The sequence below is a fragment of the Pochonia chlamydosporia genome, chromosome 6, assembly GCF_001653235.2.
Source record: "Pochonia chlamydosporia 170 chromosome 6, whole genome shotgun sequence".
NCBI classification, from domain to species: Eukaryota; Fungi; Ascomycota; class Sordariomycetes; order Hypocreales; family Clavicipitaceae; genus Pochonia; species Pochonia chlamydosporia.
The window spans coordinates 95,442-107,108 of NC_035795.1; the positions used below are offsets into that span (position 1 = coordinate 95,442).

Below are 11,667 nucleotides of genomic sequence, written 5' to 3' on the forward strand. Positions count from 1 at the left end.
CCGCATAGATCCACTTTAGCTTATTGCCCTAGCGCGAGGTAGAACAGCCGCCTGAACACGATACCCAAATTGCTGCCACCACGCCTTTGTGTTCTGGCCGCTAATATAACGCTTAAATCCCGGCCATTTCGCCCACTCCTAACGGCCCTAGAGTGTCCAATTAGCCTTGACAAAGTCGGTGGCTGTCCCGCGAGGATGGGGCGGTAGCGTTGTTAGCAATAAGGTTCCTAAAGACAAAGCGAGTGGCGAAGACGAGAGCTTAACTCGCTCTATTAAGCCTGGCTGATTCAACGGGGAAAGGATCGCAGAGAATATTTCGGAGGACATCATAGCGATGTTAGCTAGTCAAGCAAATCGGTTCTATAGATCGAGCGAGCTTGGCCAGAATATTGGAACTCATCTAAGCTTTGCTAAGGCGCAACGTATTACTCATCCATAGTTGCAAAGGAAAGTACAGCCGCACGCGTGTTTACACGCGGTTTAGCGTTTAACGCGAAAAGAAAGAAAACATAAGGTCGCTAGCTCCATTTAACTAGCTAAGTCCTGTACGAGTGAAAGAAGCATCGCTTGGTAGCGCGAGTGACTACGCTCTAGCTATCCAACTATTGGTGCTCAAACATTCTACTGGTGTTTCACGCAATATAACACGATTGCTGGTGGCAACCAGTCAATTAAGGGCTATCGCTCAAGAGCTCCCATTAGCTTAAGTGAGCGCGTCGCATATCCCAGGAGGCGCATCGCCCCCCATGTTATACATAAGCCACAAAAGATCGATAAAGTTACTGGTATATCTATTGGGAGGGGCAGGTAGGTTCCAGCGCATATGCATGTTACAAAGAGGTGGATAAACATCGGATAATAATTACCCTATTTGCTCTACTTTAATCCTATAGGCTCAGGGAGTAACGTAATTTTCCATGGATTTAGGTCTAAACGGTAGTTCACGAAGATCTTGCATACAACATAGGAGTGAGGCCTGAGACCGTAAGGGTTAATTCAAGATAAGGATAGTTTACAAGATGCTAAGTTTAAAATACTCGTCCAGTCATACCAAAATGGGTACTAATGGGATTCTCGCGGTGGGAGAGATCTAAAGGGATTTAGTCTTGTTAATGGTTAACATCTACCCTGCAAAAACTAGCATATATTTGCAGGTTTATTATCGAGCTTGCTATAGAGAGAGTCCTACCCTATATAGCGTAGCTAGTGGGGAGACACAATTTCTTTGCTAATTATTTCTAAAGCAATGACATTGCCCGAGCTGCTGGATGGGTCATGGATGCTTGCACCCGCGGCAACCTCGTATCAGGCAATGAATATTGCCCCAGCGATAACCATATCAATGTTATCATCGCAGCACGATAGAGGTGGATTCTATAGTGCGCTATCACTTAGCACAGATGCAAGTACAGTAGGAATATAAGTATCCTTGAGCAAATGATTTCGAAGTGTTAGAGGCAACTGTCATAGAACAGCTTGGTAAGCTGGCTCACGTTTGGAATCGAGTAACTAGTATCCGGTTTATAGCACTGCCCTATTGCTGCTTCTCAATAGACTAGGGCTTTCTAGATTCTATTTCAGCATATAATGGAACTGGATCAGACTTTTATGCCTAACTTTTGAGATTCGGACCTGGCCTTCGATAGTTGACGATAGTTGAACATGGCTAGACACGACGAGCCTTGCGAGGCTAAGTTGCAGATTTCAGAGTAAGATAGTCGACATTAAGAAACGCAAATCGAGTCTGACATACCCTTAACAGATTTCGTGATAAGGCCACTCTTGTCTGAGATGGGCAGGAAATCCCTGTTCACAATATCATAGTGTGCCCCAAGTCTCTGGTTAACCATAGAGCATGCACCGGACCCTACTATCTGCTTTGCACTGGCCGCAGGACGGCCGGAAAATAAGCGACATACTTACCGCGCTATATTTTGTTGGCCCAAAACGAACACACCTAAGAGCTCAGAGTAGCCCGTGTAATACCGCACTTACACGCAGCTTATTAGCAATTTAGTCTAAATTATTACTTCCCTTTAGTCTAATTAGTTAGAATCCTTCTAATTGCCTAGATTAAATAGTATTTAATCTTTAATTGCTTTAGTCTTTCTAAAAGACCTTAGCAATATTATTTAGTAGTATACCTCTGTAAGGTATAGCTATTAATAAAGAAAGGTACTCTTAGTTAATAAGAGATTTAGTAAATAAGCATTAATTACACTAAGTAAAGATCGCGAGAAACCTTCGAGGACGGCCAAAGAACACTTCCCAGCCTATCCCAGAGAACGTGGCGATTAATCAGATTGCAGTAGGCAGAGCTAGCATAAGTTGCAAGGTTGCACGAAGGAAAGCAGTTCTTGGACCTGGCAAGCAAACCGGAGTAAGGCAAACTGGCCATAGAAGGCAGCCAAGTGTTCGGAGGCATCGACGTTAATGGGAAGTTATCAGTGACGATGAGGACCCGGAACCTCCCCCAAAACGTAAACGTTAGAGTCCGCACGGCGCAATAAAGCCAATTATTTCAGTACCATCGGCTAGAGCAAGCTTGGGTAATAAAACAGGGTGTGAGGATTGTATCAACGTGTGCGTATAACTGCAGTTTAATCTGTGTGAGCGTAATCCTGGATTTCTTTAACGTTTCTATATTTTACAATTGTTAAAAAATGGGTTAGGGTTTTTTTGGGTAGCTTTTTCACAAATTTTTAAACGCACATCATATATACAGTATCCATTGAGACTCATTTCCAACTTAATAGTCGCCGTACTGTAGGAGGAGCGCAAGTTTAGTGTCTAGGTAGAAGGCACTTTGCAAACTACCTTCATTGTGGCTGATTCCAACTTGGCCACACGGCCCCCGCGTAGCAAAGTGGTTCGGCCCGCATAGCAATTGCCAATCAAAGATAGTCCCCAAAGTTTCAAGAAAAATGAAGTTCAGCAACAGGAAGACGTGTTAACATCGCCAGAGCCCAATGCAACTACCGCACCTTTTGGCAAACACCGAAGCATATTTTCTTTGTCTGTCAAGTTTTTCTTAATCGCTATCTAACCCTGTCCCTAGGACCTATTTACTGCCGCCGTCTTGGTTCTTTCCCCAAGCCTCACTTAGCATAGATTCATCTTGTTCCCATGTGCTAAACACTGGCCCGTTCGGATCTTCGTCTTCGTCGTCGCCATCGATATTAGTAGCCTTGTACCTGGGGTGAGAATCCAAGAGATATTCCGCCATTCTCCCCGTCCACGGGAATATAAGCTTTCCATCTTCGCTCCTATCCTTGAGACTAATCGCGGTTGCGCCTATTTTAAGAGTCTTCAAGTGAAGAAGCAGGCCGACGACTATCTCTGCCACCCTTTCAATATCACGCATGGTCTGTCGTGTCCTGGTGCGGCCGTACTTTCTGCCATTAACGCCACGGTATGCCTTGCCCCAGACAATTTCTTTCTGGAACCCACAGCCAAGGTCGTCTACATTGGGAAGATAGAGAGCCGAGACTTTCTCCAAATGCCCAATGGCATGTAAGATATTCTGTAGCGGCACCAATCGTTCGTTATTAATGTGAATGGCATACATGAACGACCGGCCAGGCCTCGACGGTACAAGAACGAGGTGAAACGGGGGTGAAAGAAATGGATGCGTTAAGAGTAATTATATTATCAACTTACTTCTAGGGTATTAGTATCTCGATAATCTTCACTCCCATGAGCGGTTATCTTAGGAACAGTCCGGATCAAACCATCGAGACTGAGCGTCTTAATATTGGGCATGTTGTCTATAACGGAATGAACAAGCTCCACATCCCACGTCGCATAAATGGAGAGAGATTTCAGACCTGTGCGTGCCTTTGTCGAGTTGAGCATCACCTGAAGGCTCTTGGATGCAGCCGACACAAGGTACGGCCGCCCTTTGGTCACATGCAGCGTCTCCAAGTTTGGCGCTACCGAAACGAGAAAATTGGCGTCTGGGCTTACTTGAAGCTCCTTGACAGTATTTAGCTGGACATTAGCGCTGTCGAATGCGTCTCCAAAGTCTGTCAAGCTGTTGGCGCTCGGCCGGAGGCGCATCCATTCTATCCTGCGCAGCGACGGCATCTGCGACACGGCGGCAGCGAAAACGTGCGTCACATTGGTTGGCGGCATTTCCGGCTCCCAGAGGTAATTGTAACTATCTATTTCGCGTCTATATAACCCGACATGTAGGGTTTCGCAGCTCCGCAGGGCCTCAAGGCACCCAAGGATCTCTGTTAGCCTCTCGTACGTATTGACCCAAGCTAGGCGCGATTCAGTAGCGCGATCGTTGCTCACGATAAGGGTCTTGAACAAGTCTTCGGGGAATCCGGGCAGCTGGGAGCGTAGGGGTGAGTCTTTGCTGCACAGAGTCTCCTTGGCACCTAGTTTCTCGAGTATCCTGGAATTTTCTTCAACCCATGGGTGGTTGACATCTCGGACGAATGTGGGGATGCTTGGGGAACGCGCTGCGAGGCGAGCCAGTATGAGGAGTGCCAGGAAGGCCGATATGCCCGAGAAGGCAACGTAGAGAATAAAGCGGCAACAGGCGCCGATATTAGAGAGGCGGCGCATCCTGTGGTAAACAAAAGCGGACGCACGCGAAGCTGTTTGAGTTGACGGGTTAAGGTCGCCTTGTTAGGATCTCAGGGCTCGCTTGTTTGCAACGCTGTTCCACCAAGTCCGAGGCTCATTTCTCTCGAATGTCTGGGAATGTGCCACCAGCCGGCATTAATGTGTACGGAGAATTCAAGTGCCATGCGGCCACATATGGACTGGGGCTGGCTGTGGCCAGGTGTTACATTAAAAGCGCAGCGAGTACTCCTCCATAACGCATTATGGTCTCTTGAATAAGCCCCAAATGAATACCGTGGCCTTCAGCAAGGGATACGGCCAATAGTGATGCAGCCATCAGTGGGGTACATTCTCACCCATATCAAAATGTACTATGATAGAAGTACCATTTGCTTGCCTCAGCACCTAGCTAGTTACCAATGCAAGTACATATAGCTACATACTGACAGTGCACAAACGCTTATGGAAACAAGCGATAAAACTCTAGGTTAATATCTATACACTACCTAAAACTAACTCTCTTTATAGAATAACATTATAGGTATAGAAGTTCTGCTAGAGTGGTTAATATAACGGTCTAAGCGAGTATATTAATAACTAGCTAGGTAACTATAAACAAGTATCTAAAGCTACGGAGAAAAGAAAAAGGAGAGCAAGAAAAGAATAGCTCTATAAGCTCTTCTAGGCTTGTAAACTTGCTTCTGCTAATCTCGCTTGTTGCTAGGGGTTACTAGTAACGAGGTCGAAGATAAAGGCGAGAGTTTAAGCCAAGCTACTATTAGGCTTAGCCTATAATATATATGTACTAATGCTAGGACTCTCTGCTTAATACCAGTATAAGCACTTGTATTTATTATAGCAGAGTCCTTTAGTATACAATAATGTCGCTTATCTAAGGCTAATAGCATATATACCCACGCAATAGGCACACAGGATATAAACCGTTTTTGCGACTAAATAAATAACTTTATGCCCTTCTAAGCCAATAACTTGATCTTTGCTATAAGAAGTTTAAGAAGTATTTTATATTATAAAGTGCAAAATTATAAATTATTACATCTGGTTTAAATATAGGTAATAGCTAGCTTTATTGCTCTGGCAAGTATAGCTTCCCGCTTATTAACTATCTTAGAGGCTTTAGCTAAAATGCCAAGTTACTACCTCTTTGCCTTCTACTTTATATCTATAATAAAGTTATTATTAGGTGTAAGACTACTTAAACACTTAGGAGAGCATCCATGTAAACCACATCGCATATCTAGTGCACTTATTATAAGACTATTAGATGTATATCCCTACTATAACGGTCTAGGTAACTATATTAGGAACTAGCTAGGCGATAAATATAACCGTCTAAAGGCTAATAAGGATAAGAAAGGGAAGAAGAAGAGGGAGAGCTTAAGAATATCCTAAGCAACTAAGCCTAGCACTATTAATCCCACTTATTGTAGGCTATAGTCCGGCAAGCCGAGCCACATTCGGGCTTAACCCGTTAAACCGACGATAACCAGGCGAATTTAGACTACCCACGGGAAGTCTCTTGCTAGGATTTACTGCCATACTAAGCCTTTATAATATGCCTAATTCTATTATTCTTATAGCAAAATAAATCCCAAAAGCATCTATTCTAGTTAAAGATTTATTATTTAGTAGTTGCACGTCTATCTAATTAATTTTCTGCGTGGCATTAAAGTAGAAGATTTTAGCGGTAAGTTAGGTTTTATATTTATTAAGCGTACTACTTAGGCCTCTAAAAGATTCACCTAGCTACTAAGACTGCGTTAAGACGTTTAATAATAGCCTTAACTTTACTGTGTTCTCCCTATGCATAAAATACCTGCCAACCAGATACTATGTTCCTAATCTAACATAAATCTCTAGCATCTAGACTAGTGCGTTATTTATTTACTAATAACTGCTAATATATCTTTAATTCTTATTCCCTATTGCTAAATAGTATTAAACTCGCATGCGGTTAACTAGCGCTTCTAGATCGTTCACGTAGCTAGAAATCATTTAATAGCAACTAGTAGTATTGCTAGCTAGTAGCATGTTTTAGAGTGCATTTTGCACTTAAGTAAGCTATTTATTATCAAAAAATTTAGTAGTAATTTATTAGCCCAAAATAAAAACACTAAGTCCCCTTTTTCTAACCCCTTATTAGGCCCCTAAGTGTAAGCAGTTCCGCCCACATAATAGCAGTAGTATTACTAATACTACTAACACGCATAATATATAGTAGGTATCTTAATGTCTTATAGTAGAGTTAAAAGATAAAGAAATATAAATATATCTAAATTCTAATCTCTAAGAGTTATTAAATTCTACTCTCTAGATACTAGACCTAACTAAATAGGGGCTAATATAAGGGACTAGCTTAGGGGCTTTTGCAAACTAGTATTACTAGTAGTAACTTTTCTTATAAGGAGAAGAGAAGAAAAAGAAAAAGGTTAGTATAATTCCTAGTAGCACTCTTATAGGGTCTAGTTAAGCTTTAGAAAAGATCTATAGTAGGTTCTTAGGTAGCTCTTCCTACCTACTTGCCTCCTTCTTTCTTAAGATTTAAGCGTTACGCTTAAATCCATAGCATAGACCTATAATTAGCCTAAGTAGCAGACTTAGCAGCATTATAATAGCAGCTAAGGGTAAGAAACTTAGCTGTAAGCTTAATATAGCGCGCCTTCTATCTAAGAGTAGCCTTAATAGTAGCAATAAGAATAGCTTTCTTTTTAGTAGTAACTTACTATATTAAGCAGATTATATAGCATAAGTAAGAGTTTAATATAAGGTCTTATATGTTCTAATTATAGTAATAATATACTGCCTTATAAGCTTTATAGGTATTACCCTACCCTAGAATATAAAAGGTATAGCTTTTCTTATATAGGTTATTCTAATATAGCTTATAAAGCCACTTACTCTTCTTACTATTAGAGAGTTTCTTATTACTAGAGTTACTCTCTATCTTATAACAGCTAAGATAGCAGTAAGATAGGATATTATTATAAGAGAGAGGCTAGGAATTACTAGTAGTAAAAATAGGAGATTTATAAAGTTTACTTAAAGAGAGAATACTTAGATTATAATATTAGAAAAAAAAGAAATAAGAGAAAGAAAAAAGTAAGTAGATTATTTTTATAGGTAATATTAGTAGGAGTAAAATTATAATAATATAGCCTTATATTAGGCTAATTATTCTATATAATAAACCTATTATACTAATAACTATATATATATATATAATAGAGAGTAAAACCTAAGGCAAAAGTAATAAGAATAACTACTAAGACCTACTTATAGGTAGAAAGAAGTAAGTATAATCGTAAGTAGTAAGAGAGTATATTATAGATTTAAGCATAATACTTAGATCTTAGAAAAGAAGAAGATAGGCATATAAGAAAAGCTACCTAAGAACCTACTATAGGTCTTAACTAGAGCTTAACTAGACCCTATAAGAGTGCTACTAGAAACTATACTAATCTCTTTCTTTTTCTTTTCTTCTTCTTATAAGAAAAGTTACTATTAGTAATGCTAGTTTGCAGGAGCCCCTAGGCTAGTCCCTTACATCTCCTTAGCTTTAGATACTTGTTTATAGTTACCTAGCTAGTTATTAATATACTCGCTTAGACCGTTACACATATTGCTATTTGTGCTCCGGATATAAGTTGTTCTTACCTAGGCCTTGCACCAACCTAGGGATCTACTTTAAGCTATCTCTGACAAACATCCTCCTGTTGGCAGTCATAATAGTTGAACCAGGGTGCTACAAGATAAGCACTATATCTTTATTTTTCCGTGTTAACCTTGTCGCTGCCGCAATAATCGCAGCAAAGTGATGTTTCCCCGTGTTTCCCGCCCGACAACCAAGTGCTTAGCTGCTTTTAGTAACCCACCTTGCCCAGATCTTACCTGGCTCTCGGTTGCCTCTTCCGCTCCCACGCTACCTGTTAGTTGATGGACTTGTTGCAAACGGACTTTGCCGTCAAGGAAATCGTACAGGGCTCTCACACGCTACTCAGAGCGCAGTTGTCCTGGCTCTGTGCGGCGGGTTGGGGGCTTTTCCCTTCGGACAAGCTAATCCAAAGCCTCTTCGAGAACAGCGGTTTAATGACTGCGGCATTAACGACGATAATTCCGAAAAACTATAGAGATAAATAGGTTATTTATCCCTTCTATAAGTAGTGATCTATGTAGACAGAATAATTAATTACCATTTCTCGAATCGCCCACATCACGGTATTAGTAATACTCTGAATATTACGCAGTGTTAGAACACAGCGCAAGGTCGCGGCAATAATAATAAAGACGCCAGAGCAAAGAAGAACGCTAATCGCTATCTTGTGCCAGAGGTTAATTCGTAGCATCGGGAACCATGTGAACGGTATGGTTAGAATAAGGAGGTTGGTTCTGAAAATAGTAAGAATAGAGTGAAGATTAGAAACTGTATATAGTAGCCTTACGATACGTTTAGGGCCATAATAATTATATAGTAAACCCTTGAATTTGCACATTCATCTGCTTGCTGTTAGAAAATATGTAAAATGTAAAAGCAGCCAAGGTAATTCCAAGCTGATAACTTACCCCCAGGAAACGGCGCAGCTTGCCAGTTCTTGCTAGCTGGCCAGCAGTGGCCCCAGATAGTCCCTATAGCTGCGATATACGTACAAATACAAGCTACTGCACTCCATTTAACAAGCACCTGCTGCTCTAAACCGCGACTAAATAATAATACTTAATTAGCTCGTTCTAAATGCCTTCTTAAAGGCTACGCTTGAACATACACAATGCGGTTATAAAAGAAGAGCAGGCAGCCCTTTAGTGTCCAGACTAAGGTAACGTAAAAGACCCGTCCAGTTTGGAGGCATTTCGACCCCAACTCATACCTCGCAATCTGTTCTGTAGTTAAGGTCAAGCTGGTTTCTTCGGTGAGGCCAGCAATTGTTCCGTTTTTCTCTGTGTTAGGGAGGGGGAAGATTAGTAACGAGCAACATTGCGATTATAAAACCACCTACCAATTACAGGTATAAAACTGAGCATAAGCTTGAAGTTGCCAGGGCCTTCGTCAGTGGGAGTACCTTGCGCTTAGAAACTTTTCTACATACTGTCCAACAGACGAGAGATAAGATAGCAAGATAATCATCTCCTTCCCAACCCTTGAATCCTACGGCTTTCCATCTCGTAAAGTACCGGAGGAATAGAACAAGGACACCGAGGCCATACTCGGTCCAAACTTCGGATGGAAATCGCACAGCCATTTGCTGTACAATTCAATTCAATTCAATTCAATTTCTTTATTACGCCCGGGGGAGAAGCTCCAAAAAGGGCAACAGCGGCATGAGAAACAAGACCTGGAGTCGAGAATGAAAAATGCGGGTTCAATTAATTTAAGGTGAAGAAGAGTGGCTTATTAGTACCCTATGTTAAACCGCGAGGATCGCAGAGGCGCGCTGCCAAGACGGAAAGGATTAATGGTATATAGAGTGTATCTAACATGTAGTTGGAACTATCCGGCACATTGTCGCAATTGGATGACCAGGAGGTACAGAGTACGGCAGGGATACTAGGACCTAAATACGGAGTACAAGGAAAATGGAAGGAGGCTCGGTCTAGAACCAACTATTAGGTTCTAGTCTGGGCGGTCTGAGCGGCAGGTTACGGTGGGATATGAGCACTCCAACTGCAAGAGGGCAATGCCGCCACGCCGCCAAATTGAGGCTTTTCGTAGCCTCACGATCCAGAAATACCGACTAGGATCAGAGCATCTGGGCTTAAAGGGTACCAGGCAACGGGAAAGATGGGAGGAATTTTTAAGAATACGATCACGTTATCTACCGGCTAGCTTGTTGGTCAGTGCGTGTCAAGTCACAATAAAGTGCATATTATTAACTATCTTTTACAAAGGCAATAGATTCAAGTAAACGCGAACAAAGTGTCACAAATAAGATTGTATAAGAAAAGATAGCCTGCATTATACGTTGATAAGATAGCGTAGCGGCTTTTCGCTAGACTACGAGTAAAACTGCTACTTGTTAGGGTACAGGCAGTATAAACGACCTAGACAATTTGGCGCGATTTACAGTCTGAATTGGTTATAAGACATTTGGCGACTCTAAAATATTATTATGCATGGGCCAACGCGTCCCCTCCTATCTGGTTATAACATTGCGACGTTGGTACACAATAATATAACTACCACCATAGCGACGGGTAACGTTAATAACACGCGTTTTAAGGCTAATATGTGGCTACAGTGCAAAATAGCAAGAAGGTTATTAACTGTTTTAATAATACAAGCTGCTATATTGTAAGTGGCAGTTAACATATAAGAGCAGCCCTTAACTAAACTCTGTATCTTTATACGCTCTTTCTATTTAATAAAATTATTAGACGGGTAATACAAAGATTTCTAGCATAGATTAGATAGGGAAATTTACATTAAAAATAAAACCCCTATAAGATTTAAAACATAGTGAAAAAGTTTAAAAAGGTAATACAGACTATAGGTAATAGTTAAGGTACCCTAGGCAGTATAATTTAGTAGTAGGAGTAATACAAATGTAACGGTCTAAGCGAGTATATTAACAACTAGCTAGGTGACTAAAAATAAGTATCTAAAGCTAAGAAGAAAAGGAAAGGAGAATAAGAAAGAAAGAGCTTATAGAGCTCTTGTAGGCTTGTGAGCTTGCTTTTGCTAATCTTGCTTGTTGCTAGGGGCTACTAGTGATAAGGCTAAAGACAAAGGCAAGAGCGCAAGCCGAGCTACTATTGGGCTTCGCCCGTTACATGTAGGGATATTCTGCATTTTTCCTCTAATGCTCTTAGCTAGCAATTAGCTCTGTGCATAAACCACTTCTATGTATTTTTGAGTTAATTTTGCATCTTTTACAAGAGATATACATTCTAAAAATAACTAAAAATATTAAAAACGCAGTTATAATAGTTTATTATATATAATTAAGTCTGCTATTTTACTAAACTTTAGTGTATTACCTAAAGTGTTATGCTATGTGAAGAAATATCCTTTGTACCCTTACTACGATTTTCTACCAATTATTGCTAGTTTTCGCTGAGTTTTGCTCTTACCCGCACCCT

At 41.0% G+C, this 11,667-nt stretch overlaps 1 protein-coding gene across 1 annotated transcript; it reads right to left on the minus strand.

The window, feature by feature from the left end:
* Positions 1-3,061: 3,061 nt before the first annotated feature.
* On the minus strand, positions 3,062-4,575 carry VFPPC_09633 (hypothetical protein; the record flags this gene model as incomplete). The annotated part of the gene is made up of 2 exons (XM_018288138.1): positions 3,062-3,523; positions 3,661-4,575. The coding sequence occupies 2 exons, from the start codon at positions 4,573-4,575 to the stop codon at positions 3,062-3,064; spliced, it is 1,377 nt and encodes a 458-aa protein (XP_018141291.1).
* Between the last annotated feature and the right edge of the window lie 7,092 nt (positions 4,576-11,667).